The sequence below is a fragment of the Salmo salar genome, chromosome 01 (assembly GCF_965601325.2).
Source record: "Salmo salar chromosome 01, fSalSal1, whole genome shotgun sequence".
NCBI classification, from domain to species: domain Eukaryota; kingdom Metazoa; phylum Chordata; class Actinopteri; order Salmoniformes; family Salmonidae; genus Salmo; species Salmo salar.
The window spans coordinates 45461851-45478258 of record NC_138291.1 but is presented as its reverse complement, the minus strand read 5'-3'; the positions used below and the strand labels follow the sequence as shown (position 1 = coordinate 45478258).

Here is a 16408-nt window from a genome sequence, read left to right as displayed (position 1 = left end):
GAGTTTCACGACCATGTGCAACCACCAGAGGCGGGAATGGTGAGCAGAACCCGATTTGGACAAAGTGTTACAGCAGAGATGAGGCGGAAACCGACTGTACCAATAAAATAGGTTTACAATGCGGAATGTGTGCGACTGGGCCGGTAGACGCAGGGAGGAGGTGACCCACCACCAAAGCCTCAGTTTAAGGTCAATCATGCAAAGAGCCATAGGGTTGAAGGAACATAGGGTTGAAGGAACATAGGATTGAAGTAACATAGGGTTGAAGGAACATAGGGTTGAAGGAACATAGGGTTGAAGTAACATAGGGTTGAAGGAACATAGGGTTGAGGGAACATAGGGCTGAGGGAACATAGGGCTGAGGGAACAGAGGGCTGAGGGAACAGAGGGCCATGAGAACAGATGCATAATGGTAAGTAAAATGACATAGCGTTCTGAGGTAAATAATGTTAAGGTTATAAAAATAAATAAGAAAGGATATTCAGTGTCTCGTTACAACATTATTTTGTAATGGGATGTAATTGTGAATTGAAATGACTCATTTGGACAATGTACCAGTATGCCAATTGCCTACTGTTAAACTGGGACTCCAGTTAAACTGGGAAATTGTTTTTTTTGTTGGGGGGGGGGGGGATTATGAAATAAATGTTTTCTTAACAGAAATATATTTTCTAAATATGATCAAATGTTAAATTTCATTTTACTCAAATCTGATATCAGCTAGCTTGCTAGTGAATGCTAGCATAGCTGCATTTTCAAATCAAAGTTTATTGGTCGTATATATAGATTTGCATATGTTTTTGCAGGTGTACAACAATATTCACATAATCCAAAAAGTAAAAATAAAGAAATTAAGACTGTGTATTTATAGAAAAAGGTATGTACATCAGTAGTTATATAGGATGGGCCATGACTAGAATACAGTATATTCATATAAAGTGGGTAAGACAGTATGTACAATAATTTTACTTTAAAAGATATTACCTCATCAAAATTAAAAACGTTTATTTTACTGTATTTGACTCTGTTGACAATAAAACAGTCATTGAAATTGAGGGTTGAGGGGTCTTTCTGGTTGCATTTGACTAAATGTCTATTAGAGTGTAGTGTTGAGAATGTTGAGCTGATGGACCTAGGTCATTTTATTGTATGTATATACAATTACATATACATCATATAATCATAATTAAGCCACCCCCTTTAGACAATGGTAAATGGCCTGAGTGAACATTTATCCACCATCTTTGCTGCAGTCTGCCCTTTTAAAAGTAAAGAAGATAAGTTATGGTCCTAAATAGTACACTATTTCTCTTGGTGTCTTTTGCAATGACATTGGGTGCTTTCCAAGAATGTCCATAAGGTGAAATCCTCTTCTGCAGTGCCTTTAATAATATATTAGTAACTGGTGCTGTAGGTTATGTAGGTAATCATGAATTTAAACAACAACACCAAAACTGTGCTGCATGCTTGCACCTTATGTACCACATTTTGTAACCACAGTTCGTAGAAGAACTAAGCTCTAAGTTAGAGCATATGGTTACATCACCGGCATCTACGCCATCCAAAACACTTTCAAAAAGGTCTACAACAGCAAGCAAATAATAAGAAATCTCATTGGAAACCAATAAAAATCATAATTCACAAGAAATGAGGGAATGTCATATAAGGTTTCTCTTGATTGATCAGATACTACCTGTTAGTGTTTAGCTAGTCTCTTGTAATAAACTGTTAGAGCATGTAAGATTTGCTTCAAATTCAAATCTGGAACTTGAAGCCAGTTCCACAGTTTTTTTTTTATTCTTCCCACTCTAATCAGGGACAGATTTAGACCTTGAACAGCAGGTGGGTGCAATTAGTAGAACAGAAAACCAGCAGTAACCTCGTAGGGTAAGATTGAATACCCCTGGACTATAGTCTCCAGTGCTAGAGTTGTACAGCAGCTATTGAAAGAGACTGGCTAATATAATCTCAGTCCAGGGGTATTCAAATCTTACCCTATGGTTAACCGGAGTACTGCTGGTTTTCTGTTCTACAACCTGATAATTAATTTCACCGACCTGGTGTCCCAGGTCTAAATCAGCCCCTGATTAGGGGGGGAAGAATTTGAGGGCAATAGTCTATAGCTGATATCTCCCTGTGATAAAGCCATTTATGTATCAGATGAGATGGGGTCTGCTTGTTTCTTTTAACATAATGTTGAACCTGACAGGTTTGGGTATCCCTTCTGAATGGCACCCAGCATGTCCTCTACTGCAGGTCATTCTATAGGGCTTTCAGTATGTCCTCTACAGCAGGTCTGTCTATAGGGCTGTCACAGCAGTGAGAGAACAGCACCCTCCCCTGGTCATCCAGGACAAAGTCTCCTCCAAGCTGAGAATACACGGAAAACAGAATGAACGAAAGTATAACCATAAAAGTACACTCCTTAATGAATGTATTCTTTATGTATCTGATCATCTCACAACCACACCTGAAACATATCATCTTCTATAGACGGCAGACCTCTTGGAAACTCCAGGTTTGCCACAACGTATTCAGCATAGAGTAGCATGTTGTTGAAGTTCAACACTTTCTTTAGAGATGCTCTCAAGCCAAAAGCGCTGTATACCTGCAATCCCCCAACATAACATGACTGTTTATAGTGCATTGTAATAGTAGTAGTAAATATACTATATAGTATGTATAACATAAGTCATTTTAGTCAGATAAGTATTAGGAAGTGAGTGAATCAAATACATTTGACACTGCGATGCCTCGTTCTAAATTAATCAATTTGCCTGGTAACTCTAACCTTCCTGTGTGGGTCTAACACCATGTCATACTGGCAACCTGTCTCCGCTAGCCAATGCAACGCCCCCTCTCTGCAGCCAAATGACACCACCACCACTTGCACTGAACGTGCTTCCAGGGCAATCTGCAACACAAGGCACAGTGCTCTGTGTAATGGCCTCAACTTGAATATGTTTTTTCTGTCCAGCACCTGAATATGGACGTGCATATTTTTTCCTTATCACAGTTCTGTGTATCCATAAAGGTTATAGGCTATGCACAGAGAACTAATGTTGATGAGAAGAGTCAACTAGGTGTACCATAAACCTTAGATACAACTGTCAACGCATGGCTCACCTTATGGGCGTCCAGATCTTTCAGATGGATTCGACAGAGGAGGCAGGAGAACTGACGGATCAACACAAGTAGAACTTTCTCACCTCTCCCAAGGTACTTCCCTAACGTCAGAGTTCTGAACAAATACAGAGAGACAGATAGACAGACCAAATACGTCACTTCTGACAGACAGAAGTTAATACCCTGGTTTGACCTATTCTCTTATCACAAAGAAGAGGCCATGTAAGACAAAGTAATCAAACTCACGCTCCAGTCTGGGCATCAATGAGGGGTATGTCAGGCGACAGGCATTTTACTTGCGGCTCTTGACCAAAGATTCTATCATCCAGATGTAGCTCCTTGTCCAAGTACTCCAGAAAACTATCCCACTGCACCTATTACCAAGCACATCCAGTGGATGTCGGATGAAGGAAGTGTTAATGCAAGGTAGCTGCCTCCAGAACAAGAAAAAACACTAACCTGCTAAGCTAATACACAAGAGTTTTTACACAGAATCATGCAAGTAATATCAAACACAGGCCTAGCAACAGCCATATCAGCTTACTCCCAGCTGCAAGAAGTCCTCAACAGCATCCTGCATTTCAGCACATCTAGAGAGAGGGAGAGAGAGAACAATAACTGTAACTTCTGTATGAGCTGTTCAAAGGTTAATCTAATGAGGTAAACAGTGAATTATTACTAAAGGCATTGACTCTAATAAAGTTGATCTCACAAAGGTGTTGACATTCAAAGTCAATGGTTTTGATTAGGAAACATAGCTTTGCTGTATGTCTTACTGGTAGCTTCTCTTCCATAGTTCGTCAGCGTCTTTTCTCTTCTTCACTGACATGCTGGTGATGTATAATAATCAATGTCTTTCATTGTTTGCAAACATATTTGGTCATTTCCAATAATAATCATTGAATCTATATAGGCTAGATGTTGCATCATTTCCTGAGTATATTTTCAGCGCCTGAAAGGCTGAGTCAGTTTGACAGCAAATACGTGCTTAGAAACGGATTGTAAAGGGTTAATAACTTGTTAATGTAAAACAGAACCTTGTGAATAACCTTGCCCCTGCTGGAATAAGTCCCAGTAGTGATTGGTCCAGTTCAATACGGATCTTCTTCCTGATGTAGTCTTGCAGAAGTCCTATAAATGATATACATGTTTATTTAATTAACTGTCATAACCTCTTTTTAGGACATTGCTGACTTTAACTCACTGTTGCCATTTGCCAAGAGCTCATTAGCCTTCTACATATTGTCCATGTTGAGCAGGAATGAATCATGAATCTTTAATAGATAGCGCCAGCAGTAGGCCTAGTACACAACCTACCCTCTTTGCTCTCATGTTCAGCGAGTTCCAATAGTGCTTTTCCATTTTCAACAAAACTTGTCAAAGCTTTCGCATAAGTCTGCGCTTCTGTCTCCTTCTCAGCCATGTTGTATGGTTAATGATTAATGATTAACTACCAGCAAAGATGTGTAATAAATACAAGATATACAACTCCTAATCAATGCAGTGTTAGGCTTCCCATTTATACAACTCCCCCTTCTCAGCTTCTCTTCTAACATGGAGTCATAGAAAGAAGAAAACAAGAGCATGTTTTTATTGTTTATTCTTAAAAAATCCAGTCAAATAAGTTATGATCACTTCATGTTCTTCATCTCTGATTGTAACCTACTGTAACTACACCATAGTCTAGTCAACTGTCTCCAGTTCCCTATCTCTCTGCTCCTGGGCCTTGTCTCCTTCAGCTGCTGCAGGAGAAGAAGAAGAAAAAGGGCCAGTGGTCTCCTCTGTCATCTTGTCTCCATTACACCCCTCTATGTCATGTTCCTCTGGGGTCTTGCTGGCCTCGCTACTGGCCTCTGGGGCCTCAGTGTGTCCATGTGGCTCTGTGGTGGTCTCCTCCTCTTCCTCGTTGTCAAAGAACTCAGGTGGCACAACGTTGGAAAGGGTGAACGACATTTGAATCTCCTGCAGACGGGACTTCTGGGCCTTCAGGTTATCCAGCTCGCTGGTCAGGTGTGTTGCAGGTGCAGGTTTTTCTGGAGCAGAAGTTACAACTGCGAGGGTTTCTGTAGCAACAGGTACTTTGAGAGTAGGGCTTTCATTAGAGGGGTTTTCAGAGGGTGTCTCAATGGGCTTCTCAGCAGCAGGTACCTCTGGGTTCTCCTTCTCCTTTGTCTCATTTTCTTTCATCTCCGCTACACTGGTTGCAGCCGCTGGATTTGCTTCCTGGAGCTTATGAGAGAGACTGTTCCTCTCCTCCTGCAGCGCCCGGCACAGTTTTTCCAGCTTCTGGGTCTTCAGGGTGAACAGCTCAAACTCCTTTTCCTTCAAGGTTTTCTGAATGGAGTAGAAATATACAGGGTGAAAATCAGTACAGATATTCATAAAGATCACTCATAGGTGTCATTCCAAATGGTATCCTATTCACTATATAGTGCATAAAGTCAATAGGGCTATGGTCAAGTGTAGGGCACTAGGGAATAGGGTGCATTTGGTATGCAGACACTATCTCCACCATGAGTCAGAGTCATATTTAACTCTTTGTTGCTTGTTTGTCTTTCATCATGTCTTTGACAGAGGGTGACCGTAAAAGTAACATTCAAAAAATGGGTGAAAAGTGTACGCTACGTGTATGGTATCTTACATCTGTGAGCATATCAATAAGAGCCTTGTTGCAGCCCTCAAAACGGCTTTTCCATTGAATAGACTCCTTCTCCAGCTTCCTCATTCTCTTGGTCATCTACAAGACAAAACCCATCACATTTTTAAAGTGTGTCAGTTAAATCAAAGAGTAAACAAAGGGATTGTATTTGTGCCATGGCAACAAAATTGACCTCATATAAGATTATAGATAAGGTCATCATAATAGGAGATAGTAAGATACGGAGAACAAGGCTTAGGCTACCTTCTCCATGTCCTGTTTGAAGCTGGCGTACACTCCGTTGCTCTTCGACACAGTCCCCTGGAACTGATCGAACTTCTCAGAGTACATGGACAACTGGAGGGAGAAATGGGAAAGTTAAGTTTGTAAAATATAGAGACAGACACAGAGAGAGAGACAGAGATTTTGATTAGATTTTATTAGGATCCCTATTAGCCAACGGCAATGGTGACAGCTAGTCTTACACAGTCCGACACATAACGAAAAATACATTACAGACAAAAATACGGGGGGGGGGGGGCAGACAGACAGAGACAGTCTCCATTTACCTGGGCCTGCATCCCTTCCTCTTGCTCTTTCAAAATCTGCACCTTCACCTGTGACTGTGCTGCCTTATTTATCAACTTTGGAGAAATACAATTTACAAAAAATAAATCAGTTAATAATTATTTGCTTTGTCACTAAATGGAATTTCTCAAAAATATTTTATGTCAGTGTCTAACTTATTCCATCCACTGATCCATATTTCAGACAGTATAAAAAATGAACTGAACATGTGATTAAACTCTTACATAACAAATACATATGAATAAAATATCTTAAATTGTATAAAATCTATTAAGTCAGTCAAGTCTTGCTGAAAGATGCTAACTTACATGATCCCTCTCTCGCTTGTGCTTCTCCTCTCCCTCTTTAATGAACATGTTTGCCTGTTCAAGTTTGGTTTCCAACAACTGCTGCTGCAGGTCTCGATGTTTGAATACCTTTTCCAGGTTCTGCAAGGTAAGAAGAGGGAGACTGGGTCACTTTCACTGAGACGAACATTACACATTTGACGCAACATAGCCACAGTAAGACAGGAGGCAAGGGCTAGTATTTATCATTGGTATATTGCTAGTGGTAACATTTTTACTTTAAAGGAGAACTATGACATTTACGCAGAGATGAACAGAGCCAAGCTTATCAGACACTAACAACACTGGAAAAAAAACAACGACTTCTTTGCACAAACACTCACACTTGTCTTTTCTTACTAGCACTGACTTTGCTGATAGCTACTCGATTGAAGAACATTTACCTTACTATGACTGTGATGTGTGGTTGTCTCACCTAGCTATCTTAAGATTAATGCACTGCTAAAATACTAAAAAGGAAACGTAAGATGAGACAACTGAACAACTGAGCATGCTCTTGAGTCTTGACTCATGGAGGAGCAAGTTTTTTTTGGTCACACAGTGACTCCTGGTGTTGCATGGGCCTGTTGTGGTCAATAATGAGGGGGTCTCTATCTCAGTTGCGTATTGAATGCCGTCGCTAAGGAATTTGAAATGTGTATGTGACATACCGTATGTTAGAGAGACGCACACAGTAACATTTGTTTTATTGTTTTAAAGCATCTTTGAGATTCTCATTGTCTTGACAAACGTTATATAAAATAAATATATTATTATTATTATAGCATGTTGATATAAGTAAACACATTCAGTTTAAACTGCACTACAAACTCCAGTCCCGAGCGTCTGTAATAAGGCCCCATACCGCTTCTCTTGCGTCGTACTGGGAGATGAGGCTCTTGAGTTTCTCTGCCAGGTCGCTGTTCTCCTGACAGAGTTTGGTGTTGCGGTTACTGTGCTCCTCGATCTGGACCTGGATGTCCGTTAGCGTGCTCTGGAAGTGAGTGGTGATGTCCTTCCTCTTCAGGTCATCCTCCCTGCACCTCTGGAGGGTCTCCTCCTGCATGATCACATTATACAGGATGATGCACAGTTAGTTGGGTGGCAGGTAGCCTAGCAATGGGTTGCCAGTTAGAATCCCGGGGAGTGAGCTAGCAACCAAAGTGTTCCTGGTATCAAATCCTAGATACCATTGCCTGTCGTTGTGCCCTTGAGCAAGGCACTTAACCCCCACAACAACAGCTCCCCGAGCGCCCAGTGTGGCAGCCCCCGCACCTCTCCAAAACCTCTATATGTATGTGTGTCTTTCGGAGGGGTTGGGTTAAAAGCGGAAGTCAAATTTAGGTTGGACCTTGTGTGCAATTGACCAATAAAGTTATCTTAATCTTCATCTCACACTCACAGACACCTGATGAACAGTAAGTTACACTCACAGATATACTCATAATGCAAGGAAATATGTACTGTAATGTCGCTGCACATACAAGCAGACACACAGACCGTGTACGAACATACTAAGGGCTCTATTCAATCCGCATCCCGGAAGTTCAGCTTTACAGCATCATTTAAATTTAAAGGCAATGTTCCCACTTGAGTGGAGACTGCATTCACGGGAAATGCTGCATATGTCAGCTCAATCGGAAATGACCTTTACATTTCTATCAAAGGAATCTGTAACGCTTCAGCTTTACAAATTGAATAGAGCCCTAACTGTAGCCTAACCATACACATGCCACACAATTTTAACTTAGTGAGCGCCACTGGTTGTTGCATCAGACCTGGGTCAGTATTTGAGCTTGGAGTTTGCGCTTGATTTAGCTTGGAGTTTGAACTTTCGGGACTATTCCATTGGTTCCACTGTATAGGGAATATGAAATAATTAAGCACAGTTTAGGTATTTAAAAGTAGTATTTGATATATGCATTTGATTAAGTCTGGTTTGCTGTAGACAGTGAGATGAGAGCCTCACCTAGGATGTCACACAGAGCAGTCTGTGTACTATAGCACTGCAGTATATGCTACAGCGAGAGGCTCACCTTCAGTGTCTTGTTGTGTCTCTGCAGCTCCCTACACAGAGACTCGAGTTTGCTGCGGGCCAGAACCGCTCTGCTGTGTTCACTCTGAAGCTGGTCCTTCTCCTTCATCACCTGGAGAAGCTTCTTCTGCAGAACCTTCAGCTGCTTCTGGTCAACCCGGTGCTCCTCCAGCTACCAACACACACACACATCATTTTTGTTCTTCACAAAGAAATCTATGTAGAATAAGCAAATACTGCTGCATAGGTGTAGACTAATGATATGGTACTGGTTAGCAGCCAGTTAGATAAATATAACTATATGCTTCACTACGAATAATATAAAACATATTTAGCATGAACAGATAATACAAATGTACATGGGCAAAGACCACATCTAGTTCCCTACTAGGCACCACAGCATACTACCTCCGGTGTATAATTCAGCATGGTCCACTCACCAGCTCAGCGTGCTTCTTGATGATGGCCTCCAGTTTTTGCTCTGGAGTGCCGAGCTTGTTCAAGCTCTGCATCAATAGCATGGCCTCTTTGCCTGAATAGAGATCATGTTACAGTACAGTTAATAACACTAAAACTATTGATACACTGTAACACTAACAACTATTGATGCTGAATAGATGCTAAATAGAACAGAAGAAGAAAGATGAAGAAGAACACACAACCCACCAAGGCTTTTCAGCATCTTCTTCTCTAGTTTCTGGTCCTTGGCGGAGCTCTTGGTGACCTGCTCCTTCAGAACCTCCTCCTCCACCTCTTCCTGCTCAGCAGGCTCATCACTGGCCTCCTGGTAGGTACTGATGATGTCCTCTAGCTGCTTGCTCAGGTCGTCTGTCAGGTCCACCTGACCCTGACACTGGGCTGGATCACCCTGGTCACTCACCTGACATGTCTCCATTCTGATAGGCTTGCACTAAGATATAATGATACAGCATAGAATTAGAATTACTTGAACTAATATGGACATGTTCTTGTTCAAGTTCAATGTTTCTGTGAAGGATGACAGTTAATGAGACGAATCTTATAGCCCTATTACACACACTCACAAAGAAAGCGCCCTGATTAGTTTCTCAAGCTTGGAAATGAAAAGCAGTGCTATATACTAATAGTATTTGATATACTACTGTATAAGAAAAGCCAAGGTCAAACCAATCTTTATCAGAATAGCTTAAATAATCTTTTCCAATATGATTTAAAATGTTTTCTCTTGTTTATGTATTAAATTACCCTTAATGACATAGTCGATCAGATTAGCAATTTATAATCTATCAACCTCCACTGTCTGTTTGCCTATTGAAGTCTGGTGGTGCTTGACTGTGGCCTGTTTACGTGCATATAATTAGCCTGCTGCCCGGGTGCATACCCTCTACTCAGTCTCAACTCACAGGCAGAGCGCACCCTCTACTCAGTCTCAACTCACAGGCAGAGCAGAGTAGTCAGAGCAGAGTAGTCAGAGAAGAGTAGTCAGAGCACATGGCACCTGTTCTGGGTCCATATGCTATTTTAGGAACTTCTTAATATGGGCATGTTATTTCTTTTTTTCACAATCCTCCACTCGTTGTTGTAAATTGTAGTACATTCATATTCTTTGTTAAAGTACTTGATAGATTAATGACACTAAAAACATCACTTTAAATATCCAGCAAAGTACTTAAGTGACTACCCAACTGAGTTAGAATTGACATTTAATCAGAAGAAATTAAGACATATCTATTTCTATAGCCTTCCTAATCCATTCCAAGAAAAACTTTGAACAGAACATTCATTTGACACAACGGGACATGTAAAAATGCATTTGGCCTATATTGTGGCTGACAACTTCTCATAAAACACCAAAGAACAAGAGGTTCCATCACGATAGAAACATTACACTGCTTCACGAGTGTGACAAGTCACCCATTCCCCCCCAAAAGTAAGCTTATCCTAAATACGTTCAAACGCACAATGCAAACTTACAATGCACAAGACAGAAAACATATACCCATGGAAATATTTCATTCTACACCATCCAAAACTCAAATATCTGCAAACAAACGCATAGAAGATACTGAACTGCTTCTTACCAAAAGGTCCAGGATCTAGGAGAGGGGAAAGGAGACGTGAGGAGGGGGGTGAGAGAGAGAGGGGGAGGGGTGCTCTAACTCTGGCCCCACAGATATAACAGCTGTGAAGAAGACCTCAAAATAAACCACCGGGACACAACTGAGAGAGACAGGGGAACATACTGACACCAACATAAAGAGAGAGGCCATAGAGAAATAATAACATAGAAATAGATCCCCTGTTCAGATCGTCCCACAATGAAACCACACAAACCTTATGCCTCTAAGCTTGTAATGACCTACTGACGAGAGTTATGTTGATGTTTACCGAGAAACGTTAAGGACTTTGTAACAGTATTATCAGGGGTCGCGTTAACGCAGGATTCGCATTTGTCACGCAGAAAAGGAAAGATACAACGCAGAAAATAGGCTACATCTTGTTGCGTTTTATAAAATGCTTCTTAATGTAAATTCTGCTCGGTTTCAGTCAGGGTTCGCTCCAAATCATTCATGTAAAAGGACTAATTTCGTGCTTTAGTTTCACTTCTACACTCCGATGAAATGTTTTTGCACTGACTGATGTGCAGCCTATTGTAGGCTACTTTTGTCCGGTACTTTCCTCCTGTTTAGTATTTCTCTGGTAACTAGTTAAAATGCAAGATTCTTCAAGCAAAACATTAGGAAATGTATCTGGCTACATTCTTTCTACAATAAACATTCAGAAATATGATGGCCATGCATCGTCTAGTTCTTGCACGTCCGGTATCACTTCATTGAAGCAAAACACCACTGTTGACTTTCAATATAAAACGCAGGTGAAATGGTTTAAAACGCATGTGTTTTATGGTCTGCGTTTTGAAAATGCTGATTTCTGAAAGCTAATGCGACCCATGGCACTATGTACTAAACTATACAACCAGCAATCATAATTTGCTCACCCTCCAGCATATTAGAACTGAATTAATAGACAGTGAATACATTTTATGACTAAACGACACACGAAATCCATTGTATAATTGATCATGGTATTCTTAGTAACAGTGCCTGGAATATGAAGGATTGTGTTTAGGTGCAATTGACGTTCTCTCCTTTCTCAAAGTAACAGTTGTCTGTACTGATCATTCATCACCAGAGGATGTCGGTAGAATATAAATCTCTATTCACTTCATTCTGGAGAGTTCTCCCTCCTAGGACAAATATGATATAATCTGAAACATCACTGTGTTTTCTCTATCCTGACTGTCCTGTAACGATGTCAATAACTAATCATGGGAATTAGCGACTGCTTTAATAAGAGGTAAATTATCTGTAACTTGGTGAGTTACCACTAACACTGACTTTTTGTTAGTTAAATAGTCAACCAAACAGCTGCCCAGACGTTTTGCATTGACCCTTTTTTTGACTCATCACATACGCTGCTGCTACTGTTTATTATGTATCCTGTTGCCTAGTCTTTTTAATCTCAGTTATATATACAGTACCAGTGAAAAGTTTGGAAAACCTACATATTCAAGGGCTTTTCTTTATTTTTACTATGTTCTACATTGTAGAATAATAGTGAAGACATCAAAACTATGAAATAACACATGGAATCATGTAGTAACCAAAAGTGTTAAACAAATGAAAATATATTTTAGATTCTTCAAAGTAGCCAGGCTTTGCCATGATGACAGCTTTGCACATTCTTGGCATTCTCTCAACCAGCTTCATAAGGTAGTCACCTGGAATGCATTTCAATTAACAGGTGTGCCTTGTTAAAAGTTAATTTGTGGTATTTCTTTCCTTCTTAATTAATGTGTTTGAGCCACTCAGCTGTGTTGTGACAAGGTAGGGTTGGTATACAGAAGATAGCCCTATTTGGTAAAAGACCAAGTCCATATTATGGCAAGAACAGCTCAAATAAGCAAAGAGAAATGACAGTCCATCAATACTTTAAGACACGAAGGTCAGTTAATCCAGAAATGTAAGAACTTTGAAAGTTTCAAGGGTTTTTCTTAATTTTTACTAACCATCTCGATTGGGTTGAGGTCGGGTGATTGTGGTGGCCAGGTTATCTGATGCAGCACCATCACTCTCCTTCTTGGTCAAATAGCCCTTACACAGCCTGGAGGTGTGTTTTGGGTCATTGTCCTGTAGAAAAACAAATGATAGTCCCACTTAGCACAAACCAGATGGGATGGCGTATTGCTGCAGAATGCTGTGGTAGCCATGCTGGTCAAGTGTGCCTTGAATTCTAAATAAATCATAGTGTCACCAGAAAAGCACCCCCACATCATCACACCTCCTCCTCCATGCTTCACGTGGGAACCACACATGCGGAGATCATCCGTTCACCTACTCTGCGTCTCACAAAGACATGGCAGTTGGAACCAAAAATCTCTAATTTGGACTCATCAAACCAATGGACAGATTTCCACCGGTCTAATGTCCATTGCTCGTGTTTCTTGGCCCAAGCAAGTCTCTTCTTCTTTTTGGTGTCCTTTAGTAGTGCAGCAATTCGACTATGAAGGCCTGATTCACGCAGTGTCCTCTGAACAGTTGATGTTGAGATGTGTCTGTTACTTGAACTCTGAAAAGCAGTTATTTGGGCTGCAATCTGAGGTGCAGTTAACACTAATTAACTTATCCTCTGCATCAGAGGTAACCCTGGGTCTTCCTTTCCTGTGCCCGTCCTCATGAGAGCCAGTTTCATCATAGCGTTTGATGATTTTTGCAATTGCACTTGAAAAACTTTCAAAGTTCTTGAAATGTTCCGGATTGACTGACCTTCATGTCTTAAAGTATTGATAGACTATCGTTTTTCTTTGCTAATTTGAGGTGTTCTTGCCATAATATGGACTTGGTCTTTTACCAAATAGGGCTATCTTCTGTATACCAACCCTACCTTGTCACAACACAACTGACTGGCTCAAACACATTAAGAAGGAAAGAATTTCCACAAATTAACTTTTAACAAGGCACACCTGTTAATTGAAATGCATTCCAGGTAACTAACTCATGAAGCTGGTTGAGAGAATGCCAAGAGTGTGCAAAGTTGTCATCAAGATAAAGGGTGGCTGCTTTAAACAATCTAAAATCTAAAATATATTTTGATTTGTTTAACACTTTTTTACTTACTACATGATTCGATGTGTTATTTCATAGTTTTGATGTCTTCACTATTATTCTACAATGTAGAAAATGTACCAAAAGTCTGCAAGATCTAATCCCTGAGCTGACGAGGTAAAAATTGTCGTTTTGCCCCTGAACAAGGCAGTTAACCCACTGTTCCTAGGCCATCATTGAAAATAAGAATTTGTTCTTAACTGACCTGCCTAGTTAAATAAAGGTAAAATAAAATTTTAAAAAGTCAACAATCTACTGGCAAATCCTTTTCAGATGAAGAGAAATTATAGATAAAACATATCGGTGCTCATCAGCCATTGGACATAAACATTACACAACAAGTTGGAAATCGCAAATTCAACAATGACTGGTTTGGAAGGAATCAGTGGCTAACTGCATGCGTTGCAAAGCAGTCACTAGCCTTCTATTCAGTGGAGTGGGTGTGTGGTCCAAGTCTGGGTTTAATGGTCTCTTTTCCAAGCTTAAAAGGATAAACATTCAACGTGATGGGCCAGAAAAGTTTGAATACATTGGCCATGCAGTCAATCCAGTATGACTTCTGCTGTGTTCAAAACAACTGGAAACTGGGAAATCTCAGACTTCAGTGAGTTCAAGACAACTGGGAACTCTGAAAAAAAACTTGCACCGACTGGAAAAATACGTTTTGAATGGTCATCCAATTCAGAATTCAAAGTCAGGGACTTGGGTCTTGTATGCTGCTACCTAAATTCTGTAATATGTCAGGGAGATATGTATACTGTAGCTAAGAACGTAATACTAAGTGTATGTTGTGTAGTAAGCTGTTAGTAGCCCATGTGCCTCACCCTAATAATTTGGTCCCTTTCCCCCTCCTAACTTACCCTACTGTTCTCTTGGTGGTGCACATGTAGCCAATAGCATGTTTTAGAGAAATTGTACCATTGAATATTATAAGAACTTTGTCTGCTTATATGCCCCCCTTTATTTATCCTACAGTTCTGACTTGGTATACAGGGAGAATACTGTAAGAATAGCCCATGTCCTAAATTCTGTCGCTGTACATTTCAAAAGTGCTGACCAAATAGTTATGTCTATCCTAGCTCGCTCATTTATGTCTTAATTGAAATGACAGATTACCTCTTATCTGCTCGCCGTCACCTTATGCCATAGTTTGTTCATCTCAATTGTCAGTAGAAACCACATTTGTTTAAGCAAGTCAGCCATATGAACAGTTTTTTTTTAAAAGACAGTAGATCATTTCATGTTGTGTTGCTACCATGCTGTGTTGTCATGTGTTGCTGCCTTGCTATGTTGTTGTCTTAGGTCTCTCTTTATTGTAGTGTTGTGTTGTCTCTCTTGTCCGTGATGTGTGTTTTGTCCTATATTTATTTATTTTAATCCCAGCCCCTGTCCCCGGCAGGAGACCTTTTGCCTTTTGGTAGGCTGTCATTGCAAATAAGAATTTGTTCTTAACTGACTTTCCTAGTTAATAAATAAAAATAAAAAATTAGGCTGTTTCGCTGATAGTCAGGTGTAGCAGTGGTAAGGATTCACTCTATGATGCTGAAAAGAAAGCTCAGCTTTATGTAGGCCCTAACAGTTTGTGGGCACCGCAAGTCACCATTATAGTGCAATTCATGTATTGTTTAGTGTTGTGTTGTGCAGTGGCTTTGCTGGCATGCATCTAAAAAAAAATTGGGGGGAGGTTGCCCAACCAAGATTTACATGCTAAAATCGCCACTGCCATAGAGTATGACCTGTGATAGCATGCAAATGGAGTCGGTAAAGTGATAGCCACCCCAGACATCATGGTGAGAGTTAAAGCTGAGTATAACGTATTTTATATCAATCCACACTCATGCCTCAGCTGTGAAACTGTAAATGTCAAGTCAATTTGCTAACGTCATGTTAACTTCAATATTTAAAATGCAATTATTTTTTACCTCTTAAAAGATATCTACAATCCACATCAAAAGTTGTGAATTTAACACTGAAAATTCAACCCAGAAAAATAAACTGCACATAAAGGAAATATGAATTTCACTGTACAAGTATTTACATTTTTAGCGGAAACAAATTAATTAATCCACCCATCTTCTTCACCTAAAACCTAAAAGAACATTCACACTTAAAATTAAAGGGAAGAAAATTGTAAAACTTAAATGCACTGTACATGCATACTTACAGTGACTTCAGGAAGTATTCATACCCCTTTACTTATTTCACATTTTGGTGTGTTACAGCCTGAATTCGAAATGGATTAGGTAGATTTTTTTTCACCCATCTACTCACAATACCCTATAATGACAAATTGAAAACATTTTTTTAAATTCTTTTTTTTCCTAAATGTATTGAAAATTAAATACAGAAACATCTCATTTACATAACTATTCACACCCCTGAGTCAATACATCTTAGAATCACATTTGGCAGAGACTACAGCTTTGAATCTTTCTTGGTAAGTCTCTAAGAGCTTTGCACACCTGGATTGTACAATATTTGCACATCATTATTTTTTTAATTCTTGAAGCTCTGTCAAGTTGGTTGTTGATCATTGCTAGACAGCCATTTT

At 40.0% G+C, this 16408-nt stretch overlaps 2 protein-coding genes across 3 annotated transcripts; both read right to left on the bottom strand.

The window, feature by feature from the left end:
* Positions 1–988: 988 nt before the first annotated feature.
* LOC106603844 (peroxiredoxin-like 2C) lies at positions 989–4555 on the bottom strand. Of its 2 annotated transcripts, none has more exons than XM_014198034.3 (9): positions 4444–4555; positions 4164–4257; positions 3903–3956; positions 3671–3716; positions 3373–3500; positions 3127–3241; positions 2792–2914; positions 2471–2608; positions 989–2370 (listed from the first exon to the last, which is right to left on the bottom strand). In XM_014198034.3, exons 1-9 carry the CDS (start codon positions 4547–4549, stop codon positions 2263–2265), a joined length of 912 nt encoding a protein of 303 aa, XP_014053509.1. In that variant the 5' UTR covers positions 4550–4555; the 3' UTR covers positions 989–2262. The 2 variants fall into 2 exon arrangements, with proteins under 2 accessions (XP_014053509.1, XP_014053519.1); XM_014198044.3 differs by having other exon boundaries at positions 4176–4257.
* Positions 4556–4710: 155 nt separating this feature from the next.
* LOC106603250 (beta-taxilin) lies at positions 4711–10918 on the bottom strand. The gene is made up of 10 exons (XM_014196647.3): positions 10774–10918; positions 9380–9623; positions 9154–9245; positions 8715–8885; positions 7544–7738; positions 6661–6780; positions 6334–6408; positions 6029–6121; positions 5768–5863; positions 4711–5460 (listed from the first exon to the last, which is right to left on the bottom strand). The coding sequence occupies exons 2-10, from the start codon at positions 9606–9608 to the stop codon at positions 4810–4812; spliced, it is 1722 nt and encodes a 573-aa protein (XP_014052122.3). The 5' UTR covers positions 9609–9623; positions 10774–10918; the 3' UTR covers positions 4711–4809.
* Positions 10919–16408: the final 5490 nt, after the last annotated feature.

Excerpts from the sequence above, each read along its gene's own strand:
- LOC106603844 (XM_014198034.3), bottom strand. The coding sequence starts at position 4,549 with ATGGCTGAGAAGGAGACAGAAGCGCAGACTTATGCGAAAGCTTTGACA. Across the intron at positions 3,717-3,902 it reads CTATGGAAGAGAAGCTACCA|ATGTGCTGAAATGCAGGATG; the intron begins GTAAGACATACA and ends CCCTCTCTCTAG. Across the intron at positions 3,501-3,670 it reads AGGACTTCTTGCAGCTGGGA|GTGCAGTGGGATAGTTTTCT; the intron begins GTAAGCTGATAT and ends GCTTGGTAATAG.
- LOC106603250 (XM_014196647.3), bottom strand. The coding sequence starts at position 9,608 with ATGGAGACATGTCAGGTGAGTGACCAGGGTGATCCAGCCCAGTGTCAG. Across the intron at positions 7,739-8,714 it reads GACACAACAAGACACTGAAG|GAGGAGACCCTCCAGAGGTG; the intron begins GTGAGCCTCTCG and ends GTGATCATGCAG. Across the intron at positions 6,122-6,333 it reads AGGAAGGGATGCAGGCCCAG|TTGTCCATGTACTCTGAGAA; the intron begins GTAAATGGAGAC and ends TTCTCCCTCCAG.